Source organism: Haliotis rubra, unplaced genomic scaffold, assembly GCF_003918875.1.
Source record: "Haliotis rubra isolate DU_JTF1 unplaced genomic scaffold, ASM391887v1 Scf168, whole genome shotgun sequence".
NCBI classification, from domain to species: domain Eukaryota; kingdom Metazoa; phylum Mollusca; class Gastropoda; order Lepetellida; family Haliotidae; genus Haliotis; species Haliotis rubra.
This window is the reverse complement of record NW_025765647.1, coordinates 1,524,457-1,544,686: the sequence shown is the minus strand read 5'-3', so window position 1 is coordinate 1,544,686 and position 20,230 is coordinate 1,524,457. Positions and strand designations below refer to the sequence as shown.

General features: G+C 41.2%; 1 protein-coding gene across 1 annotated transcript in view; it reads left to right on the top strand.

Moving 5' to 3' along the window:
• The window catches only part of LOC124272261 (WD repeat-containing protein 17-like), a 28,540-nt gene extending 8,573 nt beyond the window's left edge, over positions 1–19,967 (top strand). Inside the window, 19 exon segments of the mRNA XM_046707424.1 lie at positions 1,868–2,276; positions 2,570–2,821; positions 4,349–4,653; positions 5,065–5,178; positions 8,268–8,384; positions 8,386–8,415; positions 8,726–8,808; positions 9,371–9,457; positions 11,264–11,352; positions 12,485–12,560; positions 12,960–13,162; positions 13,283–13,432; positions 13,645–13,775; positions 14,397–14,522; positions 14,879–15,034; positions 15,412–15,476; positions 17,774–18,004; positions 18,543–18,642; positions 19,800–19,967. Of these exon segments, the coding sequence (XP_046563380.1) occupies positions 1,868–2,276; positions 2,570–2,821; positions 4,349–4,653; positions 5,065–5,178; positions 8,268–8,384; positions 8,386–8,415; positions 8,726–8,808; positions 9,371–9,457; positions 11,264–11,352; positions 12,485–12,560; positions 12,960–13,162; positions 13,283–13,432; positions 13,645–13,775; positions 14,397–14,522; positions 14,879–15,034; positions 15,412–15,476; positions 17,774–18,004; positions 18,543–18,642; positions 19,800–19,967 (2,892 nt within the window).
• The last annotated feature ends 263 nt before the right edge of the window (positions 19,968–20,230 follow it).

Below are 20,230 nucleotides of genomic sequence, written 5' to 3'. Positions count from 1 at the left end.
CTAATACTGATAATAGAATTGTAAAATAGGCGTTACATTATGTAGTAAGGTACTCAATATGGAGGCAACTGTTGTAGACTTAAGAATGAATCTTACAACATCAAGAGTTATCTCCTGGTAAGGTAGCAGGACTGGCTTAAGAATGAACCTGTTCAAGTTATCATAGTAGATTTGACAGCAGAAGAGAAAAGAAAGCTGGTTCTAGATGATTTTGAATGGGGCGTGACTAATGCAAAAGAGTTAGCTGGTAGACATGACATTCCTCTGTCTATAGTATACAGAACTTTGAAGAATATTCAGTCAGGAGTTGGGATTGAGCACACGACAGGGGGGGGAGGCCAAGGAAGTTCAGTCCTATGGATTGCTGGCGACTTGGACAGATTGTGAGTAGGGGGAAATTGAAAAGCGTTGAGAATATCAGAAATGAGATGATTAACGGAGGAACTCCTCAGGTATGTTATGAAATCCTTAGACAAGAATTACGAAGACTTATCTGGGTGAAAAAGTGCTGAATACCCTCACTATTGATGAAAGATGCACAAAAAAGAAGACGTTTAAACTGGTGTAGGGTCACAAAAATCAAGATTGGGATAATGTTGGGTTTTTTTCTGATGAAAGTTCTGCCTGGCTTTTTCTGAACTGTATGAAAAATTGGATAAAAGATACCAAAGCCCAAAACAAAGCCCGAAATTTCAAACGTGAGGTGGGATATCATCACTTGGAGTGACGCCGTTGTGTGTTTTCACTGGAAATTTGACAAAGGAATGATATGTTGACATCTTAAATGATCACCTCCTTCCAACAACCCGAACACTGTATGAAGATAATTGGATTTTCCAGCATGATAACGACCCAATACGCACTGTGGGCTACAAAAAACAGTGGTTGTATGACGAAAATGTTCAAGTTTTACTCTATTGAGAATGTGTGGGGACTAATGAAGGACAGAATAAACCCAAAAAAGACTTAGAACTATTGGGGATATGAAGAAAGAAGTGGTCGAATATTGTGTGAATACGCTCTCACGCGATTTCATACAAACTTTGATTGGTAATGTACCGAGGTGCCATTTCTAGGTTATGTACTGCAGGGCAAGGTCTCAAAAAGACACTTAGACTGTAAGAGAATCATATCTCAACATATTCATTTAAGTAAAACTTCTATAGTTTATATACATATATGTAGTAGATATTTGCTGAAACAACTTTCTCAATAATTTCTGGGAATACTATACAGGTTTACATGATGTTTACTGATTTATTTATCTAAATTATCCGTCTGGTGCATTTTCATCCCTGTACATCTTTTCCTTTCATAACATAATACAGTGCAGCCAATAATTGGTTGTGCAACTGCTTTAATAGTTTGGTTTCACTGGGTAAGCCAGTACAAAAAAATAAATCGTAATCTAGGGTATATATATGATACATGTTTAATAATCACAAAGAAACATTCTATATTTTCCAGTTACATCAGTATGTCCATATCCAGTATATCTTGATTTTGATAATGATCATTTACAAAATTTGGTTTTTAGTTGTCATAATGACAGTGTATAAAATAGTTTTGAAATATGGCCTGTCCAAGGACTGGCTGTCCAAAAAGGTGAATAGTCCTGAACAAACACAGCCAGTCCAAAAAACTAAAATAATGAAAAAAATAATAGATAAGACAAAGTTCAAACCAAGTTAAGTTTATTTTTTCAAATATTTCCCCTGACCAAAGGATGGCCTTGCTTATTTAATAGACAGTCCTTCACAAAAATAGACCGTCAAGGGCGGTGGGAGGGGCTATGTTTTAGACACTGATAATGATGTGATATTTAATAATCAAATGACAATCAAGCTTCATAATGTCAACATTTCAGCTTGACAGACGATTCAATGAATTCAAGCTGGTATCGATTATGTCGGAACACAAGAAGACCATCACGGCCTTCAGTTGGAACCCACGCAACCCAGACATCTTCATCAGCTCAAGCGCTGACCACAAGCTCATCGTCTGGAACATTGCAGAACAGAGAGTTATATCATTGTTGTCAAATACCAAAGAGGCCCCTTGCTCAGTAGGCTGGTGTCCGTATGATACAGATGTAATTTCCTTCATTTCATCTCGAGGGCCTATGTACTCCTGGAACTACAAGTCGAACAAGGTGACGGTGGTCAAGGAGGCTCAGAGCTTCAACAGTGATGTGTGTCAGCTGCGATGGCACCCCAAGAGTCTGGGCAAAGTGGTGTTTGGTCATGTGGATGGGAGCATATCAGTTTGTAACATAGGTAGGTTTTCATCCCAGTCCTTCGTCTAACCATGTGGTTCAGGGTAGAACAATTGGTATGTGCAGTTTTGTACGAGGTGTATGTCATGTTTTGAAGGCAAGTTGTTAAGACGTTGTTTATTTAGGAGTATATTCCCAGGGAGTTGAGAATGATAATCGGCTGAGCACTGGGCAATAATGTAGCATTTTGAGTTTATGGTGTGGATTTGGTCCATTATAAATGTGGATGTTATTGTTGTTGCTACTGCTGCTGCTGCTGCTGCTGCTATTATTATATGTAGCATCGGTTTTCAGGTTCCAAAGGTAAGAAGCATGTGTTCCGGCCTGATGACATGGAGGATTCAGAGGAAGTGGATCCTGTCACCTCCCTTGAGTGGGACCCCTTGTCCGCAGAGTACTTGCTGATGGCTAACCTCCACTACGGGGTGCGGCTGGTGGACACACAATCCCTGGTGGTCATCATGATGTTCCAGCTCCCTAGTGCTGCAGCTCATATTCAGACTCTATCCTGGGTCAGTGGGGCACCTGGCATGTTCCTTACAGGGGGTGAGTAGCACAGCTGCATATTCCTCAAGGGGAGGTAGAGCATGACATCTGCATGTGCCTGAAGAAGGATCTACAATATTCCTGAATTGGGAAGTAAAACAGGGCACCTGCTTGTCCCAGAAGGGGGAAGAGGAACAGGGCACATCTTTGTTCCTGATGGGGGAAGAAGAACACGCTTCTGCTTGTTAATGATCGGGGAGGTAGAACAGGTCACCTACTGGTCCTATGAGGAGGAAGTAGAACAGGTCACCTGTTTGTTCCTGAAGGGGGAAGTAAAACAGGGCACCTGCTTGTCCCAGAAGGGAGAAGAAGAACAGGGCACCTCTTTGTTCCTGATGGGGGAAGAAGAACACGCTTCTGCTTGTTAATGATCGGGGAGGTAGAACAGGTCACCTACTGGTCCTATAAGGAGGAAGTAGAACAGGTCACCTGTTTGTTCCTAAAGTGGGAAGTAGAATGTACTCCTGCTTGTTAATGATTGGGAAGGAAGAACAGGTCACCTGTTTGTTCCTGAAGGGGGAAGTAAAACAGGGCACCTGCTTGTCCCAGAAGGGAGAAGAGGAACAGGGCACCTCTTTGTTCCTGATGGGGGAAGAAGAACACGCTTCGACTTGGTAATGATTGGGGAGGTAGAACAAGTCACCTGTTTGTTCCTGAAGTGGGAAGTAAGACAGGTCACTTGTTTTTCCTGAAGTGAGAAGTTGAACAGGGCACCTGCTTGTCCCATTATAGGGATGTAGAACAGGTCACCTGTTTCTACCTGAAATGTGTGTGTGTGTGTTTGTTTGATTTTGTTTTTTGTTGGGTTTTTGTGTGTGTGTGTGTGTGTGTGTGTGTGTGTTAAGTACCATTAACATCTTCCTTGTTTGGTGAGAATAGAATGGGACACCTGCATGTACCTGAAGATAAAAGGAGATCTTTGCACCTGCTTGTTTCTTAATGGTAAGGGTAGCATGGGCACATGTCAGGTTTTTTAGTTTATTTGGTATGCAGCGTATAAGTAGAAGATATAAGCTTCAAAGAAAACCTGCCTACAGTTGATGACATTGCTGTTAGTTATATACACTGATGATATGTCAGTCACATGTCATATATACTCCCCATCTAAAGTTTAGACTCACTAGTGTAAATGTAGCCATTTACTAAAGTCAACTGTTCTAAAATAAATTTTGCAAAACTTTACATACTGTTTAAAGGTACTGTTTACACATGAACTGATGTATTGTAAAACACAATTGTAACGTTGAAAAGATTATTGTCATGAGTTCAATAAATGATGAAACTCAGTGAAAATTGACAAATTCGTAACAAAACTTTACACCACAACGCAGCTGTTCACATGCATGATATTTGCACATGCTTTACAGCAATTTGATGCATGATCCTCGTGCCATGTTGTGAGTTAGTGGAGAAATTCATCTTCGATGTAACCATACATAACATATAGTGAGTCTAAACTTTTGATGGGAAGTATATATATAGAACCATGAGCACCAACACTGACTCTCAGCGTCATCACGTTCCCAGATTCCCATCATGGCACATTACGGATATGGAATGTCTCAAAAAGCACACCAATTGAAAACGTCCGCTTGAAGAAAACAGGGTTCCATGCCCTACAGGTAGTCTACAACCCTTACACAGAAACAAGAGAAGAGAATTCGTCATCACGAGAAAAGTTTATATCATCAACCAGTCAGGCTATGGCTCCGTCCAAAACCACCCAGTCTAACTTTGCCCTGCCCCCAGCCAAGCTGGTCTGTACATTCAAAGATGGTGGGGTCGGTTTGTATGACCTGGGCAGGCGGAAGTGGAACTTCTTAAGAGATCAGGTAAATCAGTAGCTTTAAAATATTTAGCAATACAATATTGCTCTGCAAGTGCTAAGTGCTCACCGAAATAATGATAAAGTGTATGTACGGTAGTTACATCTGTTGTTGTAATGAATGCATCTTATGGTACTGTTATGAAATAGAACCTGTGTTAAGATCCAGGGCCGCGTTCCTCAAAGCGATCGTAGCGCTAGAATGATCGTAACTCCCATACTTTAACATTGACTTACGACTGTCGTAGCACTGCGATCGCTTTGAGGAAAGGGGCCCAGGATAGAGTTGGTCTTCAGCCAGCCATACTTGATGTGTACAGGCAATTTGCATCATCGTGGCGAGGCTCACTTGCTTCTTGATGCACATGCATCATTGTGTTCCAACTGTGTAGATTATACAAGTACTTATATATTTCAGGGACATATGGAGACCATATTTGACTGCAAGTTTAAACCGGATGATCCGGACATGTTGGCCACTGCAAGTTTTGACGGAACAATCAAAGTGTGGGATATCAATACAATGAAAGCTGTAAGTCAGCAGTGGAAATTGGGATCAAGTATGTGAATACTGTATCATATTACCAACACTGAATTTTGTGTCAGTGAAAGAATGTTGTTTTATGTCACATGGGCAGTGGGGTAACTTAGTGGAGACCGCCCCGTGGTGTAGTGGTTAGAGCGTCCGCCCGGAGAGCGGAAGGTCGCGGGTTTGATCCCCGACCACGTCAAACCAAAAGACGTTAAAATATGGTACTTGTTGGTCCCTGCTTAGCGCTCAGCATTAATGGGTACAACAAGGACTGGTCGGCTCGGAGTCAGTATACTGTGTCTGAGTGGGGTATTCATGCTTCACTGCGGCATGGTATCTCAGTGGGCTAGCACTATAAAACCAGCTTAAGTCTGGGCTAGTACAAGCAGCCGCACATGCACATACACACGCATGCACATCGTCATATGAGCGAAATATTCTCAAGCATGACGTAAAACCCAATTTCACCTCACCTCACCTCACTTAGTGGATAAAGTGTTTGATCGTCATGCAGAATTCGCTTCCCTGCATGGGTACAATGTGTGAAGCCCAATTCTGGTGTCGCCTGCCATAATATTGCTGGGATGTTGCTAAAGACAGCATAAAAAGTTACTCACTCACACAATATGACAGCTGTGTCACCTCAGCCTGTTATTGTTCTGATTTGGATTAGATACAGCTGTGATAGAGAGCATAATAGAAAATCCAAGGTGTTTGGTTCTTACCACACATATATACCAAAGTCATGTTTTTAAAAGACTGAAACATACAGGTGTATTTCTAACACATATAGGAGCTCCCTAATGTTGTCATCGGTGTAAAGACAGTGGCAGAACATGTCACTTCTAATGGCCCATCCTCACTTATCTAGTGCATTGCGGGTATATCTCTACTAGGTACCCATGACCTATTGTAATACCGTTGATAATTTACAATACTGATTATGGCATCTCATTGTAATAAATAATAATAAGTCATCTTCTATAGCGCACGTTTCCAAACACCATTCTTATTACCCCGGGATAACCCAAGCTGCCTGTTAGGTGCTAGAAGGTTATAGTCACATGAGTTTATCCAACCGGGTACCCATTTTCAGGCAATTTGAACAAACTCACTTGCCTAAGGGGCAGGACTGAAGTCCTAGAAATTCTCAAGATTTTTCAAATCAAAGGTTAAGACATTCCTCCATGGGCATGGATGGCCCTGTTGTCTAAGTCACCCTATTCTCTCTGCAGAGTTGTGCCTCTTGGGCTCGACAGACAACCACAAGGTACCAATCACACTTTGCCCCGATTATATTTCTAGGTTTGTCAAGACCATACCAGTGCTTGTGGCTTTCACCAGAATGGTAAACGTCCATTAAGACCTGCATCACTTTGGGCTTGTCTCCATATTAAACTGATGTGCCATGTTGTGACTAGAATACTGCTGAGGGCGGCAAAACTCACTCAGTACTGGCAAACAAGGATAAGATGAGCACCAACCTGACAATTGATTCGTATTATAGCATGACCAGAAATTATTGAGAATTTTAGGAATATGTTTAATTGGGATTTCTAGTATGAACAACCTTGACCAGCTATCAAGTGCTTGGTTTCATTCAAAAGAGACAACTCCGTTAATCCTTTTTCATTAGTTTGTGAAGAGTTATCCCCCTTTGTTTACTTGCTAGCAGACGACATTTTCAGTGATCCTCAGTATGGATGATTTAGAGAAGAAGAAGTTGATTTTAGAGTATTATAACAAGGACATCAGATCAGCTAAAGTGATTTCAAGTAGAACAGGCATCCCTTTGTCCACTGTTTATCATGTTTTGAAAAATATTGCAAATGGATATGGCATTAAGCACCAGGGAGGCGCAGGTAGGCCCAGAAAATAAGGCTGGATATGATTGATAGAGGAACTGTGGCTGCCTGTAAGGAGACAATTAGAACTGAGCTGCATGCAATGGGTTGGCAGAAAAGTCGAGGAATTCCATCACCGATCATGAAACCTGAACAAAAGGAGCGAAGGTTGAACTGGTGCTTACAGCATAGAAATTTTAACTGGGACAATGTGATTTTCTCAGATGAAATTTCTGTGTGGCTGTTTCCTAATACACTGAAATTCTGGACCAAACAAACTGAAAAACGTTTGTATCAGCTCCCAAAGTACAGTCCGAAATTTAACGTGTGGGGTGGCATATTTGTGTTAGGGGCAGCGCCCCTCTGTATTTGAAGGGAATATGAACAGTGAGCGGTACACAGACATTCACAAGGGACATTTACTTCCATCTGTTCACGTGTTCTATGGAAAGTTTTGGATTTTCCAGCAGGACAACGACCCAAAACATCGTTCAAAGAATTCACAGGCCTGGTTTCGGACCCAAAATATGACATTATTAGATTGGCCAAGCTATAGCCATGACCTAAATCCAATAGAAAATGTTTGGGGACTTATGAAGGAAAGTGTCAATAAGAAAAATCTGACAAATATTGCTGAAATGAAAGAAGAGGTGGTCCGATATTGGGACAGCATGGACCACGACTTTCTAAATTCTTTGATCAGTAGTATGCCCCACCGCATTGAAGCCTGCATTGCTGCCCATGGTGACTTGACAAAATACTAAATGTTCACCTGTCTTTGAATCTGGAGTTATGTTCTGCTAATATTCACATTAAATACGTGAGTAATGAGTGAATTTTTTGTTAAAAATTACAATCTTTAAAATCTCACTAATTTCTGGTTGTACTGTAGCATGTATGAGTGCCGCCCACTGGCACTTGCCATTATTAGCGAAGGGGCCCCAGGTTGGCCGTGATCAAGTGTGGTGGAACTTGTCACATCGACGTGAGAGTCTTATGAGCAAGGTGTGTGCAGCTACGTGCAGAATCAATTTCATCGTCATGCAATGCACCTGCACTAGCCTACATCTGCTCAACCTTTCACAAACCAAATGGGTTTGCTGTGCACCGCCTACTTCTCGTAAATGCGTTCTCTGCGCCGGTCCAACTTGCCCTTGTGTGCCAGTAACTCCTACTCCCTGCCAGCAATAATGCCTCGAATACATTCATATGTGCCGTGTTTGACACAAGTGTTTTGTCTGCCAGGTGTTCTCATCAGTGGGTAACGAGGGTGTGATATATCATATATCATGGGCCCCTGGAAACCTGGACTGTATAGCAGCATGTACTTCCAAGAATGGTGTGTTCATATGGGACATCCGGGAAAGGAAAAGTCATCAAGAGATTCAATGAGGTGGGGAACCGTTTGTTTATTTGTTTAAGGAAATGTTTGTAACGTTTACATTCTCAGTCAGATCATATATATGTTAGGACTTGACTTTCCAGTGTTTCGGTGAAGGAGGAATGATCAGTGCAGAGTTGAACAATAAACAAGAAGCTTTTGTGACATTGACTGATGCTCCCCCTTCATCAGCCTCATCCAGTTCTGATTACACACAATGAATGATATTTAATATTGCTGAAAATAAGACATTAAACTGCTTTTAAGAAACTGCTTTTCTCTCCACAAATTTATGATAAATCGACTGTATGTTGTATTGCAGCATGGGAAGAGCAGTGTGTACTCGGTTTCCTGGAGCCAGAAGGACTCCAAGAGGATCATGTCTTGTGGCGCTGATGGATATTGGTAAGATTTCACTTAAGAGATACAGAGTATCTTGTAACTTCAGAAAGCAGAAGAGTGATAATGCCCAGATATGTGCAGTGCTAATCAGAGGTTAAAAAAATCTGATTGCCCAATGACTGGGACAGGTGAATTTTCATTTTGGGCAAGCAAAATTATGTGTCACTATTTGTTGGTAAGCCAGTGCATCATTTGGAGGTCAGCAGATCCATATTATGGTGCACATTGTAGTCCTGTTGTTACAATGCTATCTGGTTATAAAGAGTTTCTTTCTTTTTCTGTATAATCTATTCCACTGATTGTGTTTGACCATTCATATAGTACTGTTGCATTGATCCAGAGTGAAATTGATTAGCAGATTGCACCAAAAAGTACAGCATCTTGAATTCTTTTTTGAATGTATTGTATACTTACTATTGCTATATTATTTGGGATTATTTTGCTATATCATTAGCCAGTTACATGTTATAATAAAAGTCACTACACATGTGAAAGCACCTTTGCATAACAGTCAAGCAATGTGACTATCTTCATCATGCATCCCATGTTGTATCTGTGTCGCCAGCATCGTGCGGCAAGTGGATGGTCAATTGGTCCAGAAGTATAGACATCCTGGGGCTGTGTTTGGTGGAGACTGGAGTCCTAACAACAAGTAGGTGCATACTGTGAACTTACTTATTTTCGCGTGGTGCAATTTTTGGCGGAATTGACAGTTTAGACTACATCGTGCGGTTAATTATTCGCGCAATCAGTAATTGCCGGAACTGCCAGCTGTCTCTTTGGCCGCCACTAATAGCTGTGAAAACAAACAGAGTGGCTTAACCTGTCAGGCGGCGTTTATTACTTACTCACAGGAAATCCCTATCTGTGCGATATACTAGTACACAGTAATCCGTTCACTCACGGAAGAGATGAAAAACACATCAGCCTTTTGTTCCGAATTCTGACGATCTGACGAATTAACTTCTACAGTATATGAAGCTCTTTGTGATTTAAAACAAGCCGGGTTGTTGTGAATGAGATGATTGAGTGTTAAGTGACTATTTGCTTCATGATGTACTGGTAAATAAAATCTTAATGAATAAATAAAATACTGCTGTATTATTTCTTTCCAAGTTGTTTCATGGTAATCTGTTTTGTATCAAACCATCTGTCATGTGACCAATTTCCATGGCGGCCACAACACACATTGCTGTTTTCGCTAATTCGGCGATGGGATTTGGTTCATTATTTAATTATGTTTTGGGAAATCCATTATAGCGACAGTTAAGTATGATTCTTTATGCTACTATCAGTCGTCATTTTAAGATTCCCGTAGATTTCTGTCTTCAAACTTGATGTGTTATGGTAACAACTCAGGGGCGAGCGTGGCTAGACTGAATGAATGACAGGTTTATTCGCGGTGTATAAATTTTCGCGCTAAAATGTTTTGCGCGAAAAGCGCGAAAATAAAACCTGCGCGAAATATAATACGTTTACAGTACTCCCCAGGGAGCTGAGAATCAAGTATGAGTGTCTGTTAGATAGGCACAGGAATGCTTAGTGAAGATGTGATGTGTTATATGGTTTGTTTTTTTGTTGTTATTATTAGTGCATCTGAGCATTCTCCTATCATCTTGTCAGCTAGTTCTTATCAAGTGAGTGAGTTAAGTTTTACACTGGTTTTAGCAATATTCCAGCAGTATCACCGCAGGGGACACCAGAAATGGATTTCACACATTGTACCCACGTGGGTAATCTAACCCAGGTATTCAGCGTGTGAAGCTGTGATATGTGTTTTTTTAGGGTTTTGTTGTTGTTGTTTTATTATCTTTACATCTGAGCATTCTCCTATCATCTTGTCAGCTTGTTCCTACCAAGTAGGTTCCTGTTAGATAGGCAAGGTGTGCTTTGTGAAGATGTGATATGCTATGTGTTTTTTTAGGGTTTTTGTTGTTTTATTATTATTACATCTGAGCATTCTATCATCTTGACAGCTAGTTATTAGCAAGAGTATATGCATGGCATGGTTCTCTTTGTGTGCTGGTTACATATGTTATCTAGGTGACTTTGTTCAAACAATCTAAACATGATCAGTGTATGTATCAAGACATTCTCCTATAGCTGAATGCGGCGTAAAACTAAACTAAAACTAAAACTAAACCTATAGCTCTTGTCCTCTTGTTCTTAATAAGACTTACATGGGTTAACTCGCACTAATCCATCTTAGTTGTACAACTCAGTCTATGTTATAGTAGGGTAGGTGGGGTAACCTAGTGGTTAAAGCATTCACTCGTCACGCCGAAGACCCATGTTCGATTTGTGTGAAGCCCATTTCTGGTGTCCGCCGCTGTAATATTGCTGGAATATTGCTAAAAGCGACCTAAAACTAAACACTCACTATGTTATAGTAAGGGAATTCAATCCCTGTAACTCTAAGATCACTTTGTGAAAGTTCCCCTTCGTTGTGCTGTTATAGAGATATCCTGGCCACGGGTTGTGAAGACAAGTGTGTGAGAGTGTACTACCTGGCCACCAGCAGCGACCAGCCACTTCGGGTCTTCACAGGTACACACACGTTATACTGATTCACTATGTGTGAAGGGAAGGAATAGTGTTCAATGTCGCAGTCAAGATTATTGCTCTTATCTAGCGATGTGAGTGCCCAGTACCGCACATGCACACTTACACACGCACACATGCACGCACGCACACGCACATGATCACAAACACACACGCACATGATCACAAACACACACACACACACACACACACACACATACACACACACACACACACACACACACACACACACACACGATCACAACCACACACAGCCTTTCACAACATCCAGCTGTTTGTAACAGTGACAGGTGTCACTATTACAAGGTAATATAAGACGTGACTTACTTGGGGCTACACACAAACATCTGAATTAGAAGTTACCTGGACCCATGAAGATCCGGGTTAGAATAAGCAGAGCTCCAGACAACTTTTTGGGTCATTGAGTTATGTACTCACTTGTGTTCATCTCAATTGGGTATCCTAATTTTCCTTTGAGTAACCAAATAAATTGTACTCACCTCACTCAAAGACATTTGGGTATTTTGCCATTTTCCATTAATTTTGAAAATGTAATAAAGTTTAAATGTCAGTGTTTTTTATTTTATTTTATCTGTATTATGAGAAACTGAAAGTTGTCAAGTTCATTTCCTGAAATAGAACCTCTCAGTATACCTCAGTTATTTTATCTATCCCCCGGAACGCAAGTTAAGATTTGACATTTTTGTGTGTACGCATGTAAGATCACATTTATTGAGTATTTACAAAAGTTCAAGCGTACTTTTACGCAATAGACTTAATAGGAATTGAGATTTCACATAAATATTTGGGTAATTTACGCAGATACGCAGCTTATCTGTACCTCTGAATTAGTTCCAGCAACCCATGCTTGTTGTAAGAGGTGACTACCGGGATCGGGTGTTCTGGCTCACTGACATGTCTTTGTATCCAAATTGCGGACATTGACCCACCTACTGTTGATCACTGGATTGTCTGGTCCAGACTTGATTATTTACAGACTGCCACCAAATAGCTGGAATATTGCAGAGTGCAGTATAAAATCAATCTGTGTGTCAATGTTACATGTTTGCTGACCTTTTTCTGTACTGAGAAGTATCTTCTGTTCCTCTCTTCAAAGGACATACAGCTAAGGTGTTCCATGTGCGATGGTCACCGCTGAGAGAGGGAATTCTATGCAGTGGATCAGATGACGGGTAGGTTTATTTCTCACCATATCTAGTTTGGCATCACCTGACATATAACTATGGTAGTCTTAATTTATTACTTACTACCTGGAATGCATTATGATTCTGTTGGAATTTTCAACAAGAATAATATTCACAAAAATTCTGCAATATTAATCTTATCTTGGATATTTACAGAAAAATATAACTTGTGTTCAATGAACATGCTTGATATTCTGAAGAAATATGTTTAATGTATGCAAAGAAACTTGCTTGGCACAGTTGGAAAAACTACTGTGACTGAGAATTTCTTTCTTAGACAAAAACACATGCCTGAAAAATATATGGCTGTTTAGTTTCTGAATCATTGCTTGTAAGAGCACTGTTTGAATGGCCGAACAATTTAACGTTGTGATATGTTTGTGTCAGCACGATACGAGTGTGGGACTACACGCAGGAGCAGTGCATCAACGTCCTGTGTGGACACACCGACCCTATCCGAGGTCTACTCTGGAACACAGAGATACCATACATGTTGATCTCTGGCAGCTGGGACTACTCAATACGGATCTGGGACACCCGAGACGGAGCCTGTATAGACACCGTGCTGGACCATGGAGCTGATGTGTATGGTGAGTGAGTGAATGTGTTCAGCTATCTGAGACTTCCCAGACAGCCCTGTATAGGCTCAGGATACTGTACTAATATCTCCAGATATATGGCGGAACTATAAAATTGTTTTTTGTTCACAGGTCTGACTTGTCATCCGGAGCGGCCTTTTTTGCTAGCTTCCTGTTCAAGGGATTCCACAGTGAGGCTCTGGTCCTTGACCTCTCTCATTCAGCCAATAGAATTACACATTCTAGCAGGAAAGCCAATCAGTGATGTTGTTGGAGTTTCAGGTAAAAATCAACTTTATCATCATTGCAGAACTGATGTTAACAAAAACACATCAAGGGAGATAAATCTTCAGTTACACATTTTTTATCTCCCTTTATTTGGGTTTATTAAGATGGGAGTTTTTCTGGATAATCATAACAGGTGAAGTTGCACTCTGTTCCATTGAATTACACAAGCAACAAGAAGTGGTTTGCATGTACAGTGATTGTTACAGACTCCGCCATGTCGCTGGGAACATCGCCCATGTTGGCTGGGAGGGAATCGAAGGAGCTGAGGCAGCGGATAGAAAACATGCCAGGGAAGGCTATAGCCAATCAGATCAAGTTCTTCTCCAAGTTCTTTGCTGTAAGTTCAAGAAATACTCACAAACTTGCTGATATCATCGTTTCAATTTTAATTCTGATTAGTCTCCTTCATGCCAAAGAGACGTGTTGTGATAATGAGAATCAAAAGGCAAACCTTACCTGTTGTGTACTTTATGCAACAGAGCTATTAGAGTTGTAGGGATATCTGATAGGGGTGACACAGACCTGAGAGAGAGAAATGTCCTTGATCCACTCAGTGTGCAAAATAGTTTCCAAGTTTTGCTAGCCAGTCGAGCTAGCTTTGCCTGAAAGTTACTAGCCCACAAAATAATTCTCTAGCCCGAATGTAGAAACTAAGCAAAATATTACAAAATAGATGAGAATAAGATATTGTTGGCATGACACGGGTCTCATCATTAAGCTGCTAATGTGATGAACATTTTTATCAGGCCATAATCTTGCATGATTTAAAAGTGTATTATAACTAAACAAGTCAGAGGGAGTGACATATTTACAAAATGAACCCCTGAGAATTCACTAGCGAGTCAGGGGCCAGTGACTGTGGAGATTCTCTGGCCCGACTGGATTTTTACTAGCCACGGGCTAGCAGGGCCAGTGTCTATTTCGCACACTGGATCCACTGTTGATATTGGTATTTCAGCAACCAACCGGTACCAACAACCTGTGGGAGTTGGTGTCTGTTGTGATGGGGGCCGACAACGCACTGCTGTCTCCGGAATACAAGACAGGGATCATGCACAGCAAACATCTCACCATGTACAAAGCGGTCAGTTGAACTTTAAGAAATTGGTCAGGGATGTGGGGTAGAAGTAGAATAACTGGCTCAATGATTGTGAAAGTTAGTATCCCTTAGTCCCCAGTGCATGTAACATTGTGATTTTCATTAAATAAAAAATCATGTATTTGCCTCATACACGATGTCATGAAGTTTCAGTTTTGTTTATCAGATTGAACAGTTCTGATATCAGTAGTATTCTTAGGATGAAAGAAAGTTTCTTCCTTCGGGCAGAGGCATAAATAATGTCTCCTTGATATCAGAACTATGTTCTAGAACACGTATTCAGTTCCAGATTGTAGCCAAGTTGAAGCATTGATTCATAGCCTTCCTCATTCTACTGACAGTCTGAAGCCCAGGAGCTGGAGATGGTGAAGATGTCTCGGCATGGCAGCGGTATCGGGGCCCCCAGCAAGGAGGAGTCTCTGAGGGAGGCAGCAGCCGTCCACATCAAGCTGGGCAACATCCAGCGCTACTGTGAACTCATGGTGGAGGTGGGCGAGGTAAGACCAACATGCAGAACAACATGCAATAGGAAATCAGTATGTGTCTTGATGTGAAATTATTGGAGTTATTTGATGTGCCAATCAAGATGGGTGGAAGTATGTTCACCTGTCTGTCTTATGTACAGATATACTGTCAAATCATACAAGTTCCGGGCAAAAATAGAATGATGACAGCGGTGAAATGTTGCAAATAAAAATACTGGCTTTTGGCTTATATTTGCATCTTTCATGAAGAACAAGTCTTTAAATAGAACATTAAAATACTACAAATGACATTGGTGTTGTGCATGAATTATATATGGGTATGGTTAGTCACTGTTTGTGTCTCCTGTAAAGAGTGTCAATGTATAACTCCACTACATTTGTTGTTCCAGTGGCACAAAGCTCTAATTGTGGCTCCCGGTGTTTCAATGGCGTACTGGAAATCTCTGTCTGGAAGGTGAGACATTGCATGCTAGTGTCAGACATTCTGTGATTGAATAGGTTGGCTGAGGGGTGAGGGATTCTGGGTTATAGCTGGTCCCCAGCAACCTCAGTTGATGGTAAGTGTTGACCATGTAGAAAGGATTTTTCAGGTTTGTTAACTTGGCCGTGTGCTATCATAACCTGACAACATGGATCATTGCTCACAATATTGATCCTGAATTGTCTGGTCTAGGCTGGATCATTGCTCACAATATTGATCCTGAATTGTCTGGTCCAGGCTGGATCATTGCTCACAATATTGATCCTGAATTGTCTGGTCCAAACTGGATCATTGTTTACACTATTGATCCCGAATTGTCTGATCCAGACTGGATCATTGTGTACAGTATTGATCCTGAATTGTCTGATCCAGACTGGATCATTGTTTACACTATTGATCCTGAATTGTCTGGTCCAGGCTGGATCATTGTGTACACTATTGATCCTGAATTGTCTGATCCAGACTGGATCATTGTTTACACTATTGATCCTGAATTGTCTGGTCCAGGCTGGATCATTGCTCACAATATTGATCCTGAATTGTCTGGTCCAGGCTGGATCATTGCTCAATATTGATCCTGAATTGTCTGGTCCAGACTGGATCATTGTTTACACTATTGATCCCGAATTGTCTGATCCAGACTGGATCATTGTGTACAGTATTGATCCTGAATTGTCTGATCCAGACTGGATCATTGTTTACACTATTGATCCTGAATTGTCTGGTCCAGGCTGGATCATTGTGTACACTATTGATCCTGAATTGTCTGGTCCAGACTGGATCATTGCTTACACTATTGATCCTGAATTGTCTGGTCCAGACTGGATCATTGTTTACAATATTGATCCTGAATTGTCTGGTCCAGGCTGGATCATGAATTGTCTGGTCCAGGCTGGATCATTGCTTACAATATTGATCCTGAATTGTCTGGTCCAGGCTGGATCATTGTTCACAATATTGATCCTGAATTGTCTGGTCCAGACTGGATCATTGTTTACAATATTGATCCTGAATTGTCTGGTCAAGGCTGGATCATTGTTCGAAATATTGATCCTGAATTGTCTTGTCTTGGTTTGAGTAATTACAGTCTACCTATCATATTATTGGAATATTGCTGAGTATATGAGTATCAACAACAAATACAGTGAAACCTGTCTAAACCAGCACCCCCACGGGATCGAAATAAAATGGTGGTTTAGACAGGGTGCCGGATTAGACAGTGATCATCATTTTCCAACATGGCTGCCATTTAAACTCGTGAGTCTCTCAATCTAGCATGCCGAGAAGTGTGTATTTGATAAAGGGACCCTGACTGGACTGCTCATACATATGCCGGCTTAGAGCGTTTGATTCACTACGCAATCACTACTTCCTGATTATCTAGCGTGCCAAGAGGATTAAATAGTGTATTGGATTATGGTTCCTTGATTGGACTGCTCATACCCATGCTGGTTTATACAGTGTTAATTAGGAGATAAACATACTGTGAGAAAAAATCAGAGGATATAAGGCATTAAAATTTCTTCAGCATTTGCTGTTAAATGCATCATCCATTACCGGATCAAGATCAGTGGCAATATCGTTGACTAAAGCTGATAGTAAATTTAATACGGAAATTATGTAGCAGTCTTTTACTGGATCTATTTTGACATAGCATAGAATCAACATAAACATATTTTTCTTGCTGAATTTTTATTTGGCAGACGATGTTTTGATCTTGTTCGACTGAATATTTGTTTCCATGCTTTCAAAGTACTTTTGTATGTATAAACACCTATTGCTGTGATTTACGCAAGTAGTGAGTCGGGCCCGTCATCGCTAAATCCATCTTTAAAGACATATGTGTAATTTCCAACAGCAAAATCGCCGTAATTTATCGATGCATCAGTAGTTTGTTGGTGGGCAGACAAAAAATAGTGCATTACCGTAAACCATGTGTAATTACGCACGGAAAATCAGAGACCTGTATAACGTGATTATATACCTCTGAATGAAGTGAATTAACCAATCACAATCCAGTGTTTACTGAAGTCATGGTAGAATTACAGTTAAAATTGCTTGTTGGGACCAGAAAGTCGTTCCGGATTAGACAATGTCTTAATGATAATAATATCGTTGTAAAATGGTGGGGCCAAAATTTTATGCCGGTTTTGGCAGTGTGCCGGATTAGACAGGTGCCGCGGTGTTGGCAGGTTTCACTGTTATAATTAAAAATCACAGAGCCTAAAAACATAAAACAGCCTAAAAGTTCTACCATTCTGTTTATCAAGATATGCACAGTCTCTGATGACTGAAGAGAAGGATGACGCTATCCCATTGCTGGTAGCCACCAGTAACAGCGATTCCCTTGTAGACTACTTGTCATCTCAAGGACAGATGATTGATGCATTACTGACTGCCCAGGCAGCCTGGGAGGGTTTCTACCCACAACATGTACGGGCGTCAGCAGCGCCTAGCTCTGCTGTCAACGGGTGTGACTCACCCACAGAGGATCAGCTCAGGTAGGAGAAGAAAAGATGCTGAGCAAAGCTCTGACTTTTTCTCATGATTAGTGCATCCTATCTGCCATCCAAAATAAGAGATTCAGGAACTTTGACTGACTCAAGACTTGTCTCTTCAAGGAAGCTTTTGACTAGATCTTTCATCGCCTAAGCAGAGAGACTAGTTATAATTTGGCAAGTGCACTGTACAAATTGAATAGTGCTGGCTGCAATGTGTGACCAGGGTGCCATTGTACAAATTACCTTAAGTGTATGTTAAGGCATGGGAGTTACGGTCACCTTAGCGCTAATTTAGCTTTGTACAACGGCACCCAGATAGGTATGTTATTGTTGGAATTATTACATCCATGGGTGAGTGAGGCCCTTTTAAATCCCCACCTCAACTGCATGTTACATTAGAACTAAGAGTCAATCATGCACAGATACAAGATGTTGTTTCTAAATTCGTTTCAAAATTTTGACAGCTAAGTTGAGCAACTGATTGACTGAGAGATATAATCTATGATGTTGAATACATGAATTAACACTCATGTTCCAGCCTGGTTCGCCATGCCACCACCCAGCTAGCCAAGTGGTACTACAACAACGGTCTTCCAATCCTGGCGGCATGCTGTCATATGGCTGTAGATGACTGCCAGGTACTGTTGCATCATAAACTGATCCAACCTGTGAAGATCCAAGTTAGAATTAATTTTCAGTAACCCATGCTTGTCGTATATTGGAATATTGCTGAGTGTGGTGTAAAACAACTAATCAACCAACAATCATAAACTAATCCAATGGTACTTGTAGCTGCCATGCCTCGGACTCTGCTTTCCTGTTGGCTTGGAGACCGCCTCCGTGGTGTAGTGGTTTGAGCGTCCCCCGGAGAGCGGAAGGTCGCGGGTTCGATCCTCGACCGCGTCACACCAAGAGACGTTAAAATATGGTACTTGTTGGTCCCTGCCTGGCATTCGGCATTAATGGGTACAACAAGGACTGGTCCGCTCGGAGTCAGTATAATGTGTCTGAGTGGGGTATTCATGCTTCAGTGCGGCGTGGTATCTCAGCGGGCTAGCACTATAAAACCAGCTTAAGTCTGGTGTACAAGCATCTAACCACACGATGCACGCATATGAGCCAATCATAAGTTAAACCCAATTTCACCTCACCTCACCTGTTGGCTTGAAGTCTGTAGTGGGATGCTCAAGTTAAACTATGGCATAATATTTAAGTGGTTGAATTCAATATGTGTAACTCAAGACTAGTTCAAGCAGCCATGCACAATAGCCTTTAAACCCCATTTCTTCTTAATTTATATTTTACAAATTTAGCATTTGGCAGTTGGTTTAGGATGTCATGAAGTCATCAAACCGTTAAGTCTTCTTCAGGATTCCATGTTAGAACTGGTCCCCAGCAACCTGTGCATAATTCAAATTTCCATCATTAATACAACAGTCCAATCTCGGTTACATTCATCATGGTGTTGGGGAAGGTGGGGAAGCCCAGTGGTTAAAGCATTCGCTCATCACACCAAAGACATGGGTTTGATTCCCAACATGGGTGAAGCCCATTTCTGGTGTCCCCCGCCGTGATATTGCTGGAATATTGCTAAAAGCGGCGTTAAACTAAACTCACTCATCATGGTGTAGTCATTTTAACAGTTTGCATGTATGTATGCTGCTGCTAGACAAGACTAGAATTCTATGAGAGTATAATAAAAAATAAGTCTTGACTCTGATATGGCTTGTACAAAACAGTTGATCAGTTTATCTCCTTGTCCTGTGTGTAACGTCTCTTCTATGACACATTTCAGAGCACCATGTCAAAACTTATTCAAGGCAACGAACTAGAACTTGCAGTAGGAGTAGGCACGGTCCTCCAGTCAACACCGCAGCACCTCTCTATAGCCACGGAGCTTCTCTCTCGGCGATGTGAGGCGCTGGGGAAATGGTATGTAGAAAAATACATGCTAAAATGTTAGCTTTGTTAGCCAATCAACTGTCATGGTATCACTTGTAATGTGTTTGTTTGATCAGGGAAGTGTAGCTGAAAGCTTGCTTCAGCCAGCTCATAGGTGACATAAACCTTGTCAGGGTCCTTATTGCCCATTGTCTATTCACCCATGAAGGTCCAGGTTAGAATTGGTCTTCAGTAACCCATGCTTGTCGTAAGAGGTGACTAACGGGATCGGGTGGTCAGGCTCGCTGACTTGTTTGACACATGTCGTCAGTTCCCAATTGTGCA